This window comes from Phocoena sinus, chromosome 20, assembly GCF_008692025.1.
Source record: "Phocoena sinus isolate mPhoSin1 chromosome 20, mPhoSin1.pri, whole genome shotgun sequence".
NCBI classification, from domain to species: domain Eukaryota; kingdom Metazoa; phylum Chordata; class Mammalia; order Artiodactyla; family Phocoenidae; genus Phocoena; species Phocoena sinus.
Window position 1 is genome coordinate 34,248,270 of NC_045782.1, and position 13,674 is coordinate 34,261,943.

At 50.5% G+C, this 13,674-nt stretch overlaps 1 protein-coding gene across 1 annotated transcript; it reads right to left on the reverse strand.

The window, feature by feature from the left end:
* Window positions 1–5,021: 5,021 nt before the first annotated feature.
* Window positions 5,022–12,904, reverse strand: RSAD1 (radical S-adenosyl methionine domain containing 1). The gene is made up of 10 exons (XM_032617474.1): window positions 12,866–12,904; window positions 11,902–12,327; window positions 11,390–11,523; window positions 11,069–11,273; window positions 8,005–8,370; window positions 7,773–7,836; window positions 7,204–7,351; window positions 6,937–6,991; window positions 6,098–6,201; window positions 5,022–5,962 (listed from the first exon to the last, which is right to left on the reverse strand). Exons 1-10 carry the CDS (start codon window positions 12,902–12,904, stop codon window positions 5,845–5,847), a joined length of 1,659 nt encoding a protein of 552 aa, XP_032473365.1. The 3' UTR covers window positions 5,022–5,844.
* Window positions 12,905–13,674: the final 770 nt, after the last annotated feature.

Here is a 13,674-nt window from a genome sequence, read left to right on the forward strand (position 1 = left end):
TGTATTATTTATATAAGCATCTGTTTTGGAGCCTCAGTGAACTCAGCTTGAGTATGAGCCCCATCACCTCCTATCTATGTGACCTGGGGCAGTCAATTGGTCTGTAAAGTGGGCATGATAATAACAGAACTTATTGAGTTGTTGTGGTGCTTAAATGAATTAATGCAGATAAAATGCTTGGCACCATGCCTGGCTGACAGCTATTACCGTACTACATTATGCTATCACATAGGCACTGGTGGTGGCAGAACCAATCAGAAAAACCCAGGACGTGTTTTTGAGTTAAAAAAAAAAAAAAAAAAAACAGGTTGCAAAACTGGCACATGAGTATGATCCCTTTTGTGAAAAATTATTTTATTTCTACGTAGATACGTATATCTATGCATCAAGAGATGTCTGGAGGGATGGCTGACCAAATGTCATAGTGGTAATTCCTGGATACTAGAAGCTTTGCTTTCTTCTATGTGGTTGAAAAAGAGCATTATTATTTTTTGAGCAGGAAAATTTAAAAAAAAAAGGAAAAGCCCCTTGGAAAAGAATATAACAAGTCTCACCACGAATCATTAAAGCATCCATACCCTTTGACCCAACCTTCTCACTCTTGGGAATTGACCTGAGGAAATAATTCAAATGATGGAAGAAGCTATATCCATAAAAACATGCCCTACAGCATGATTTATAATAGAGAAAAACAGTGAACCACTTAAGTGCCTTACATTAGGGTAATACTTATTATTCACCCACTGGAACATTGTGCAACAATTAAAATGAGAAAGACGATGACCATGTAACAACATGGAAAAATGCTTATGACAGACTGAGAAGAAAAAGGAGCAGAATGCAAAATTAGATGTGTCAGGAGCACAACTGGGCAAAAGTCTTGCATGCATTTGGATGAGGACTGGAAGGGAGCACAAACAGTTGAATTTGTTGGGGTCACTAATTGTAGATCTTTTTTTTCCTTTTTCACTTAGAATTCTGCCTAATGTTTCTATAATGTTCTTCGTATAATTTTAAAAATTGGCTTTAAAAATCTCCTCAGGGAAAAGAAGAGAAAGCAGGAAGAGGAGAAGAGGAGAGAGAAGATGTGGATTCTCCCAGAAGCAGGGTCTGAATGAGAAGAGTTCAGAGGCAATCTGAACACATGGGCACAGTCCCACCTTGATCTTCTACCTGGGTGGCCCCAGAGGCTGCATCCCCTCTGTTCTCTGACTCAAGAATAATCAGGTGGACCAAAATCGTTGCCTAAGTTAGGGAGACAGTACGTTAGCTGATAATAAAGTGAGGGTTAAAAGTGTTCTCCAGGGCTTCCCTGGTGGTGCAGTGGTTAAGAATCTGCCTGCCAATGCAGGGGACATGGGTTCGAGCCCTGGTCCAGGAAGATCCCACATGCTGCGGAGCAACTAAGCCCGTGTGCCACAACTACTTAGCCTGCGCTCTAGAGCCCATGAGCCACAACTACTGAGCCCACGCGCCACAACTATTGAAGCCCGCGCGCCTAGAGCCCATGCTCTGCAACAAGAGAGGCCACCGCAATGAGAAGTCCGTGCATCGCAATGAAAAGCAGACCCTGCTCGCTGCAACTAGAGAAAGCCCGCGGGCAGCAACGAAGACCCAACACAGCCAAAAATAAACAAATCTATTAAAAAAAAAAAAAGTGTTCTCCAGATTGGAATCATTTGGAAAAATTGATCACGCTTGCTACTGACGACCAGCGGGCTGGCAAGGGCATGAACTGCCAGGCCTCCTGTATCCAAACGAAGGAGGCGTGTCTCCTCAGAGTCAGCAACCCCACGCCTTGGGATTTAGCCTAAGCCTAAGGAAATCATCAAGCCAGTGCATAAAAATATTTACATGAGATGTTTGTTACAGCGTTTATAAAAATAAAAAATTAAACCCTCTGTTTCACCAAAAAGGAATTGGTAAACTAAATTTCGGGATCACCATGCAGTGGTACACTAGGAAGCTACACTAAAGAAATAGGATGTAGATACAAATTGGACATGAAAAGATGCCCACCACATCTGAGGTAGAATGAGAAGGCTCCAAAGCAAGATGTGTATTTCCCCCTTTTTGTAAGAGCGTCTATCTAAAGATGTTCGTTTGCATGTAAGAATTCCTGCTAAGATACAGACCAAGGTCTAAAAGAAGTTAATCTTTGAATGGTGGGATTACAAACCGGATCAAGCAGTTTAGTCTCAATTATATTGTTGCAGTAACAACCCCAAATCTACCGGTTTACAGCAGTGAGTGGTGCCGTCCCACTCCCGCTCCTGTCTCTAGTGGTCGGCTGCTCCTCTGCCCAGCGACTTCTTCACTCTAGGACCCCGGTGGACGGAACAGCCTCTATTTGAACCCTGCAGGTCTCTGTGGTGGAGGAAGGAGACGGCGGACCACCCACTGGCTCTTACAATCTGTGCCGGGCAAGTCTCATGGCCCTTCCCAGGTTCAACGGGGCAGGGATATATAATGGTAAACATTTTGAACAATAAAACAAGCTACCACAAAGTTATTGCATCCTTGTCTTAGTCCATTCAGGCTGCTATAACAAAAATACGATAGCCTGCGTAGCTTAAACAACAAACACTTATTTCTCACAGTTCTGAAGGCTGGGAAGTCCAAGATCAAGGTGCCAGGAGATTTGGTGTCTGGTGAGGGCCTGATTCCTGGTTCGTAGCTGTCTGTCTTCCCTCTGTGTCCTCACACAGGAGATGGGGCCAGGGAGCTCTCTGAGGTCTCTTTCATAAGTGCACTAATCCCATTCATGAGGGCTCCACCTTCATGACCTAATCACCTCCCAAAGGCCCCACATCTGAATACCATCCCTCTAGGGATGAAGTTTCCACATATGAATTCTGGGGGGAACACAAACATTCAGTTTATAGCAATCCTATTACTTAAAGTCCTTTCTTTGCAGAATGCAGTTCTTTCCCAGGAAGTGGATGGTCTCATGGAGATGGGACATGTGGGTTCTCCAGGAGAGAAAATACAGACACCGAGACTAAGCACCAGGCAGAGACGGCAGCTTCAAGCCTGAGGCAGAGGGGCCAGAGAGAGGTCAGGATTTTGCTTAATTTTTTTTTTTTTTTTTTTTTTTTGCGGCATGCGGGCCTCTCACTGTTGTGGCCTCTCCCATTGTGGAGCACAGGCTCTGGACACGCAGGCTCAGCAGCCGTGGCTCACGGGCCTAGCCGCTCCGCGGCATGTGGGATCTTCCCGAACCAGGGCACGAACCCGTATCCCCTGAATCGGCAGGCGGACTCTCAACCACTGCGCCACCAGGGAAGCCCAGGATTTTGCTTAATTTAAGAGACAGGTCAATCGACCTGACCCACAGTAAGAATAAAACAACAGTGTGACAGAAAGTTCTAGATGTCCAAAAGTATTACGCCAGTTCTCTTACTTACTTATATGACTTGAGTCAAGTTAGAGGGCCTCTTTGAATGTCCGTATACATAAAATGCAAATTAAAATAGCTGTCCTAAAAAAAAAAAAAAAAAAAAATAGCTGTCCTGCTTACTTTACTCTATTTGATTGGGCATGGGTCGGGGGCGCTCAGTTGGCAGCCCTAAAATTGTCAGCACTCTAGGTGGGGAAGGTTTGGGCCTTCAAGCTGTAACCACACACTCACATACATTTCCCCAAATCCTCTCATCACCTCATCATCAGAGTAGCTTGTTTACCGCTCTTATTTGTGTCCGTATGCTTTTCAACAGGACAGGTGAAAAGATGACAACGGAAGTCTCCAGATGGAGGAAGAGAACCCCTTTGACGGATGAGCCCAGGAAGGTCTGGACGCAGAGGGAAGGACCTCACTCCACTTGGTCAGGTCTGGAATTAGCCTTGTTCCCCTTTTTTTCTCCTGATCCCAGCCTCTCAGGATGGAAGATGACAGGGCTTCTCAAACCGGCCTGATCACTAGAGCCACTTAGGAAACATTTAAAAACTAGATTCCTGGGCTCCACCTTCCAGAGACTCTGATTCACCTGGTGAGGGTGGGAGGCTGAGTCACAGAAGGTGACCTGTGCCATCCCCACCTGGCTCCCATCCAGCCCCTCTGCACAGGCCTCGTGTGGTGCCCCAGCAGGGAGGGCCCAGGCATCTCAGGTGGCACGAGCCCTGACAGCTGGGAGAAACCTGAGTGGGCCCAGGTTATCTGATGGTGCACCTGCTCTGGCCCCGTGCTCACATCTTGAATATCAAGATCAGGGGAAGGCTCGAGAAGAGGCTCCCCAGTCAGCACAGGTCGCCCTGCAAGCTGCGCAGGGGCCAAAGGAGGTAGTAAGAAAAAAGCATTTCCCCTTTCCTCCTCCCAGCCCCTCAGAACCCAATGCACTGCAGGCTTCCACAGCCCATCTACACACCTTTACTGATAACCCTGGAGTTTATCTCTTCACACATCTATCAACACGGTGGCGAGTTCCTCGAGGGCTGGGACACGTCTTATTCCTCTCTGCATGCCGCTCAGAGCCTGGCACACTATTAGTGCTTGCTGAATATTTCATAAATAAAGGAGAGGGAGTTAACACTTACCATGTTACCACAGGTCAAAGAAGGACTGATATTCACACCCACCAGGCACGTGGGAAATGCACGTGCTCACCTCTGAGGCGTGGGGGGAACCCTATCCTTAGTCACCCAGCTAGAGACTGAGCTTAGCATGCCCTGATTTGCAAGGGTACTAAATTACCTTTGACATCAGGGCACCCTTTGATGTGATGAGTTATGGAGCCTCTTCACAGGAAAATGCCTCCCTCCCCACTGCCCCCCAATCCCCGCATAGAATTTATAGGTTAAGGGTATCAGCCCTTAAAAAAAAGGGGAAAGCTCTTTTTTTTTTTTTGCAGTATGCAGGCCTCTCACTGTTGTGGCCTCTCCTGTCGCGGAGTGCAGGCTCCGGACGCACAGGCTCAGCGGCCATGGTTCACGGGCCCAGCGGCTCCGCGGCATGTGGGATCCTCCCGGACCGGGGCACGAACCCGCGTCCCCTGCATCGGCAGGCGGACTCTTAACCACTGCGCCACCAGGGAAGCCCCGAAAGCTCTTTTTTTTGATAGATGCACACCAGTTAATGAACACAGATGCAATGACAGAGTCAGAAATTAACATTTTGCAACCCCCAGTCTAATCATTGTTTTAGGCAAGCATCATTGATGAATGCTAAGATCACTGGGCAAATGACTGTCAGGAAGGAATCTCAGCCCTAGACTAAGGCTCAAGCCCCCAAATCAGGATCCCACACTCCAAGAAAAAGCCCAGACAAAGGATAAGACCATAGTCAAGGCAGGCTCCAGATGGGTTTATTAAGGCCAGGGGAGAATTACCAGGCTCTGATCTTTCCTGAATTCTCCCCTCTCCTTTCCCTCTTAGCTCCCCCCACCTTCACTCTCTCAAGGGAAAAGGCTGCAGTGGGGAGGGGACTGGGGGGCACTCTGGAAGTACTGTGAGGCTCCTGATGCCCAAACATATCCTGGCTGCCAAAAGGGGAGAGGCAAGGCTTGCTCTGAGCTTTCCCACTGTTCTCAGAGTCCAGCAGGCTGCTGTGCTGGACATCCATGTCCTGTCCTGTACTGCAGGAGCAGGAAGCCTGAGAGCTCTATTTCTCAGCATCTCTTGCCAGCCAGGATTTGTTTAGAGTCAACTGATGAGAGGCACCCACAGAAACCATTACTCCTTCTCTGGCAGTGGTGGGTACACTTGATGCCAGTTCCCAGACCAGAAATGTCCTCCCATCCGCCTCACCGTAGCCATTCCCCTGGGGATGCCAGGGCTGGGCAGTGACCACAGCCAGGCCAGCACCTGCCAGTGGAGATGGCAGTGTCACTGGGACACAGGAACATGTGATTATCCTCCTGGCACAGGGGAGGGAGTTCTCTGCTGCCAGGCCTCTTGGAGCCGAGATAGAAGGGTTGGCAACATGGAGTCCAGCACAGCCAGCCCCTCCCAGGAACACCGAAGACCCCTGGAAAAACAAAGAGGCCTGGCTGTGACTGTGCCCTCTTACCAGTTTCAATCATCACCCTCCACCAGTGCCAAGGCCCTGGCACCCACAGGCCCCTCCTTGTCCGTCTTTCTCACCTCCCCCCACCCAACACACCTGCGATCCAGCAGCAAGCGGCCCTGCTCCAGCAGCTCCTGCACCTCCTTGTTGGCTACAAACAGGTCCCACAAGGTCAGCTGGGGCTCAAACTGCTGCCAGTGCTGGGGAGACCAGAAGGGGCAGAGATGCAGGACCACAAGGTGGGGAGCCGGCGGGGCTATTCTAGGCCACCTGTCTGGGGGTGCAGTGACGGATGAGGCGTGGGTCCGATCCAACACAGCGATCTCAGAAACTGACTGTCACGCACACCAGGACCAGGCCAATGGACCAGCAGGGAGGTGGGCACCTTCAGTCCTATTCCACGTTCAGGCCAAACCCAGCTCCCAGCCAAGCCGGGTCTCCCTTTGCTCCTCCCCTCCCCCTGTTCTGGCCAGAGTACGGTCAGCCCCAGCCAGAGCTCGATGGCTCCGACTTCATCCGGAGCAGTTCTGAGCCTGACTGATCTGTATCTACTGCACTTCCTATCTGAGCTTTCAGCGCTGCTTTAAGAATATTTGAAAACTCTTAATCTAGTCTATTCCCTTAGATGACTGAGAAAGTTGAAATTCAGAGGTGAAGGGATGTGTGCCTAAGGTTGCGGTAGACGGGGACTAGAGCCCGGCTCTCTCTGCAGCCCTAGTCTAGGGTGCTCACCATTGCCTTACGTTGCTCATCACTCCTGCCCATCAGGCCTCTGCTGGACCAAGGCCTTACCTCTATCTGCCAGTCCCAGAGGAATGGGAGGGGTGTGTGTGTGTGTGTGTGTGTGTGTGTGTGTGTGGAAGACAGAGTGAGACAGAGTGATTCTGCGAGGCCTAGGAGGAGAAAGCAGAGTGCCAGACCCCTTGACCTCTTACCTGGTGAGTGATCCCCACGTCTGTGCGTAGTCCCATGGCCAAAACTTCCTCCAGACTGAAAGAAAAACCAGTAAGGGGTCTTGGAGAGGAGACTTGCGCTTCTCCCATTCTTCACACCCTGTGCTGGGATGTGCGTATGGGGGGTTTATGGGGAATCACGCAGTATGGGGCGGGGAGGGGGCAGGGCAAGGTGGGAAACAAAGACGTGCAGGTAGGTGTTTCTTGGGGTAGAGGGGAAGCCTGAGGGAAGAGCCCTCAGGTGCTCACAGCGCCAGCTTGCCCAGGGGGACGCGCCTCCGGGTGCCGTGACCAAACAGCATCACCTCCTTCATCCAGTTGTCAGGCTCCAGGGTCTGGATCCGAGCCTCTCGGGTGTGGCTCCCAGCCCCCTGGGGTATAAATCGCCCATGGGCTCCTGACAACATCAACAACCACCCCCACTTTAATAGCAGCTAACACTGTGTGCTTGCCAGATGTTAAATCAGTGGTTCTCAAAGTGTGGCCCCTGGACCAACAGCATCTCAGATGCCAGAAATGCCAATTCTCAGGCCCTGTCCAATTCCAGAAATTCTAGAATTTGGTTGGGGCCCAGCTGGGTTTTAACAAGCGGTCCAGATAATTCTGATGCACGCTAAAGATCAAGAACCGCAGCGCCAGGCACTACACCAGGTGCCTCAAAATACATACTTAACAGCTCTACAAAGTCGATGGTATTTTTTGCCACACTTTACGTATGAGGAAACAGAGGCTTGGAGAGCTTAATAAGTGGCCCAAGAGCACACAGCCGTGACACTGCTCTCCTGAGTCATCCCACCTAAGGTTCACAGGGGACTCACCAGGTCCAACACCAAGGTACTGACCGCACTGCCAGTAAGTCCAGTTGTGGGTACTAAGCGCCCCCTGTGGGAAGAGAGGGAATAGTCAGTGCAGAGAGAAGCAGGTGGGCCTGTCCCTGCTCAGGGAAGGGCACCTGGTTAGAATGTCCCACCATCTCAGGCTTCGGAAGCACCCTTCTCCCCAAAGAGGGCCTCAGCCTGCCCAGGCCCCACCTTCAGCCACAGGACTTACATTCCGGGCGAAGTTGGAGACCTCATACTGGCGGAAGCCAGCCTCCCGAAGGACTGCCCGTCCCTCCTGGTACATCTCAGCGGCAAGTTCGGGGTCAGGGGCAGGAAGGGAGCCCTGCTGCACCTGGGTGAAGAGAGCGGTGCCCCGCTCCAGGGACAGCTGGTAGAGCGACACATGGTCATCACAGTGCCGCAGCAGTTTCCGCAGCTGCCCAAGCCACGGCCCCACGTGCTGTGCCGGCAGCCCCAGCATCAGGTCCACAGAAACACGCCCCGGGAAGCGGCGCCGGGCCTCCGCCAGCATCTGCAGAGCATCACTGGCCGAGTGTGTCCTCCCCAGCAGCTGGAGCTCAGTGTCATCTAGGGACTGGAGAGAGAGGGTCAGGTGCAAGCACGCAGGCCAGCTCAGAGGGAGACAGAAACACCTGACTGACCTTACTGCAGACACAGATACAGGGGAAAACACAGGACGTGGCAGGGGGCTGGAAGGTGGAAGGTCAAGCCAGTAGCAGGGGTACCATTCACTGAAGAGTCACTGTGTGCAAAGCTTTTCTACGCAGTGTCTAATTTATCCTTACAACCCTCCAACATTAACTCCATTTTACAGACGACAAAACAAGTTCAGAGATGTTAAGCAGCTTGCCCAAAGTCATACAATGGCGAAGTCAGACCTGGAATTTAGGACTGACTCCAAAGCCAACCATCCTTTTTTGATTTTACTTTTTATTTTGAAATATTTTGAACCTATAGAAAAGTTGCAAGAAAAGCTCAACAAACACCTTCATCCAGATTCACCAATTAACATTTTTGCCACATTTGCTTTGTCTCTCTCTCTCAATATACACATATATTATTATTATGTTGAATCATTTGAGGGTAAGTTAGACCAGGGATGTCTGCGAGGATGGAAACGCTCTGTATCTGCAGGGTCCAATACAGTAGATACTAATCTCATGTGGCTATTTAAACTTTAAGTTAATTAAATTTAAATAATCACATTCTAAGTGCTTCCTAGCATGTGGTCAGTGGTTACTATATTGGTCAGTGCAGATATAGAACATTTTAGTATAATATGGTAGCCACTGGCCACAGGCTAGTGAGCACTTGCAATGTGGTTATTTATTTATAAATTTTATTTTATTTATTTATTTTTGGCTGCATTGGGTCTTTATTGCTGTGCACGGGCTTTCTCTAGTTGCGGAGAGAGAGGGCTACTCTTCGTTGCCTTGCGTAGGCTTCTCACTGTGGTGGCTTCTCTTGTTGCTCTAGAGCACAGGCTCAGTAGTTGTGGCTCACGGGCTTAGTTGCTCTGCGGCATGTGGGATCTTCCCGGACCAGGGCTCGAACCCGTGTCGCCTGCATTGGCAGGCGGATTCTTAACCACTGCGCCACCAGGAAAGCCCCCGCAATGTGGTTATTTAAATGTAAAAAACTTAAATACTGTACTCCTGTACCCCTAAATAATTAAATGTGTTATTTCCTAAAAACAAGGACATTCTCTTACACAACCACAATCTAATTATAGAGTTCAGGAAATGTAACACTGATACAATTCTGTTGTCTAAGACACAGTCTCATTCAAAGTTGGCCAATTGTCCCTAAATGTCTGCTGTAGTAATTTCCTCTTCCCACCCCAATCCAGGATCCAATAGGGGGTAGCGCATTGCATTCAGCTATCATTGTCTCTTTAGTTTCCTTTAGTTGAGATCCTCATCCTGCCTTTGTCTTTTATGACACTGGCATTTTTGAAGAGTACAGGCTAGTTGTTTTAATTTTCTATTTTATTATTATTTTTAAAATTATGTATTTATTTTGGCTGTGCCGGTTCTTAGTTGCGGCACATGGGATCTTTAGTTGTGGCATACGAACTCTTAGTTGCAGCATGCATGCGCGATCTAGTTCCCCAACCAGGGATTGAACCCGGGACCCCTGCACTGGGAGTGTGGAGTCTTACCCACTGGACCACCAGGGAAGTCCCCGGGCTAGTTGTTTTTAAAAATGTCTCTTAGGGAAGGAAGCTGCATGGCGCGGCCTAAATAAATAAATTAATTAAAATGTCTCTTAATAAGTCCTAGAGCTCTCCTGTACATCACTGTGTTTACAGTTAGCAATACTGTACTGTACACTAAAAAACTGTTCAAATGGTACTTCGATCTCATGTTACCTGTTCTTACGATACACACACAGAGTCTCTTAATTTAGGTGTTTCCTCACAATTAGATTCAAGATATGTAAGCATTTGGGGCCAGAGTATCTCAGAAATGGCGTGTCCCTCTCAATATGTCTCATCAGGACAAAGCCCTGACCCCAAACTCTATGGTAAATGGTACATGTATTTGAAGAAGGGAGACAATACTGGCTATGGAAATATCACGGGCCAACCTGCGAGGAAAATGTTTCTCCCCCCACTTAAAAACCTTCAGTGATTCCCTTGTCACCACTAAGCGAAACCCCAAACTTCCTAGTATGGTGCTGAAGACTCTGGGCCCTAGCTTGCAGCCTTGTCCCCAGCCTCTCCAGTCACAAGGAATGGCTCACAGGTCCCCCAAAACATGCAAGCTCTTCCAAATCCTGTGTCTTTTCCTCCCACACCCTCATCTCTGGTGGACTCCTCTTCCTCATTCAAACATCATGTCCCTCAGGAAGGTTTCTATGATCTTGTCAGACCGAGACGGCCTTCAGGCTGTACTCTGAGAGTATTCTGTAGAGACCCCCTTTACAAGCAGACTTTATCATGCTGCAGTGATCCGACCACCTGTTGGCCTCCTCCTGGGTCTCCAATCATGAAACAAATCTTTTTCAAGCATCTACTATGTGCCAAGCACATAGTGCTTGGAACACTGTGATGAACACAAAGGCATACACGATCCCTGCCTCACAGGGCTTGTGCTCTACCACAGAAACAGACAATTAAGTACTTACGAAAGTGTCACCATACACCTTTTAGTGCCTACAGGTTCCTGGCACCCAGAAAGAGCTCAATAAATGTTTGCCCAATGAATAAACGTGATCACCCGGGAGAGACACCCTGGGTGCGCTAGGATGAGGTGGGTGAGATGGGTTACCTGGAGGCCAATGGACAACCTGTTGACTCCTGCTGCCCGGAATGCTGCCAGCCTGGAGCTTGGGGCCGAAGTGGGGTTGGCCTCCAATGTGACTTCAGAGTCTGCAGGCAGGTGAGTTGCCTGGGCCACTGCCTCCAGGACAGCTGCCACAGTGTGGGGGCTGGCCAGACTGGGGGTACCCCCACCAAAGAACACAGACTCCACTCTAGGGAAAGAGGATGGAGAAGATGAGACGTGGGGGAGCCCTACGGGATGCCTGCACCTGTCCTGTGCACCGGCCACATAATTCCCAAGACCCCGCCTACAGCCCCCAGTACCCACCGCTGCACCCCACTGAGTTGCAGCAGCGTCTGAGCCTCGGTCACCAGACAGCGTCTCATGGCAGCCTCGTCCACACCGCGGGGGATGTACTTGTTGAAGTTGCAGTAACTGCAGCGCTTCTCGCAGTAGGGCCACTGGGGGCAGGGGGCGTGTGAAAAGGACGAGAGATGACCGTGGGCTGCCCTGGCCACTTCCAGGGTTCAGTCGCACACATCCCCATCCCCACTCCTAGGTCAGTCAACAGTGGCTACCGCATCTAAGCCACGCAACTCCCCAAGGGGATTAGTAAGCCCACCTCGATAGGAGGAAACTGAGGTTCAGAAGGGAAATCACTTGGTCAAGGTCAACGAGATGGTGAGCACCAGAGACTTCAGGTCTCCGGACCAAGACATTTCCCTGCCAGAGAAAGGGCCCCAGACCTCGTCTGGTAGCGGGGAAAGACGGCAGGTGGGCTCGCAGCGCGACAAGCGCCTCCTCGCCTCTGGCCCTCCGCTCCCGAGCCTCCGCCTCACCTCCCCACTCACGTGGACGTAAAGTGCTGCGCGCTGGCTCCCGGGCGTAGGACCCCGGCGTCCTCCCGCGTCCTCCGCGAGGCGGCGCCTCTGGGCCATCTTGGCGGCCTTCACCCAGCCGCGGGCCCGAACACCGGGGAGCGCCGTGCCGCCCGCTGTGGCAGGGCGGTCCGGTGCGCGGGCCAGCACCCGAGATCGAGACAAACCCAGGGCAAAGCGTCCGGTGGGCCGGGTGGGCCGCCCCGGCGGAAGGAAAGGGGCTGCGTGGCCGCGCCCTGTGTCGGAGCGCCGCCGAGAGGGCTCCGGGCCGCAGCGCCACCGGGAGGGCTCCGGGCCGCAGCGCCACCTGCTGGGCACCGGTGCGCTCACCGCAGCCGCCCGGCCGTCCTTTCTCTGGCGGCGGCAGGGGTGCGGGGAGCTCCGCAGCTTTTGGCACCCCGTCGAAGGCGAGTTCCTGGATCAATCCAGGAACTCTTAGTTCGTTCAATGGGTTCCTTCACATTTTATGTGCCTGGTTCAGCGCTGGGCGCTGGGGATATCCAGATGCATAAGGCCAGGGCACAGTACAGGTGCACGAGACAGGACGTAAACCAACAAGAGACAACAGGCAACCGATTTTAATTCAGCACTTGCTTGATACCAGGCCGGTGTGCTCCGTGCCGCGAGGCGGGTCTGTTACAAGGGATGTGGAATCAGTGGGGTAGAACAGGGCACTTGGACTGAATGTTGCAAGAGCAGAAAATCCCAGGGGGAATGGGCTTGGCCAGGAGAGTAGGTTGTCATCTCCTGGGTCAGGCCAACCCCAGGCACCTGCTGTGAGGAGAGTCAGAGATGCTGTACGTGGGACAGACAGGGTTCAGGTGAAGGGCTGGACAAGCAGGCACCTGAAGAAGTGTCCCAGAAAGTGGAAGGATCATGGGCTTTGGAGTCAGTCACCTGGGTTCCCTAATTCCAGTTGTGTGACCTTGGGCAAGTCACTGAACTTCTTGAGTTTCAGTTTCATAGTTTGTGAAATGGGGCTGATGCCTACTTGATGGTGTCATTAGGAAAATTTCAACAGGAAATGTATATGGATGCACCTGTATGTGTATAATGCCTGGCACTCAGAATACCCTAAATTTATGTTCGTTTTCTAAAAAGTAAAGAGGAGGCTGCTGCTGCTAGGGCCAGACACACTGGGAGGTAAGGCTTGCAAGCAGAAGGAACTTTTCTTTCTGTCTCTGTGAACTGGAAATCGCTGTGCTCAGCTGTTTTTATTTCTTGGGTCAAGCTACAGCCTGCTTTATCCTGCTTTATCTGCCCATCAAGGAAGCCCCAGGTTCACTGAAAATTGGGTTGGTTGGGAGGGATGGGGGAGTAGGGGGATGTAGGATGATAGCTCAAGGGTATGGAGTTTCTTTTTAAAAGGTGATGAACAGTTTTTAAATTGACTCTGGTGACGGGTGCACATATCTGTGAATATACTAAAAACCATTGATGTAACACTTTAAATGGGTGAATCGGGTGGTATGTGAATTATAACTCAATAAAGCTGTTTGTTTTTTTTTTAAAAAAAAATACTTCTTGCTGTACTAATCTGGCAACAATGTGAAAAAATATTGTGTTGGTATCTCAAAGGAATCGAGTGAGGATTAAATGAAGTAGATAATGCACGCCAAAGTGCTTAGTACCATCGTTGACAAGGAATAGGAGGTCTGAAAGTGCTTTGGTCTCTTCCCTTCTCCATCCTGTAGCAGCTGCCAAGAGAGCATGCCAGCAAGAGAACAGCCAAAG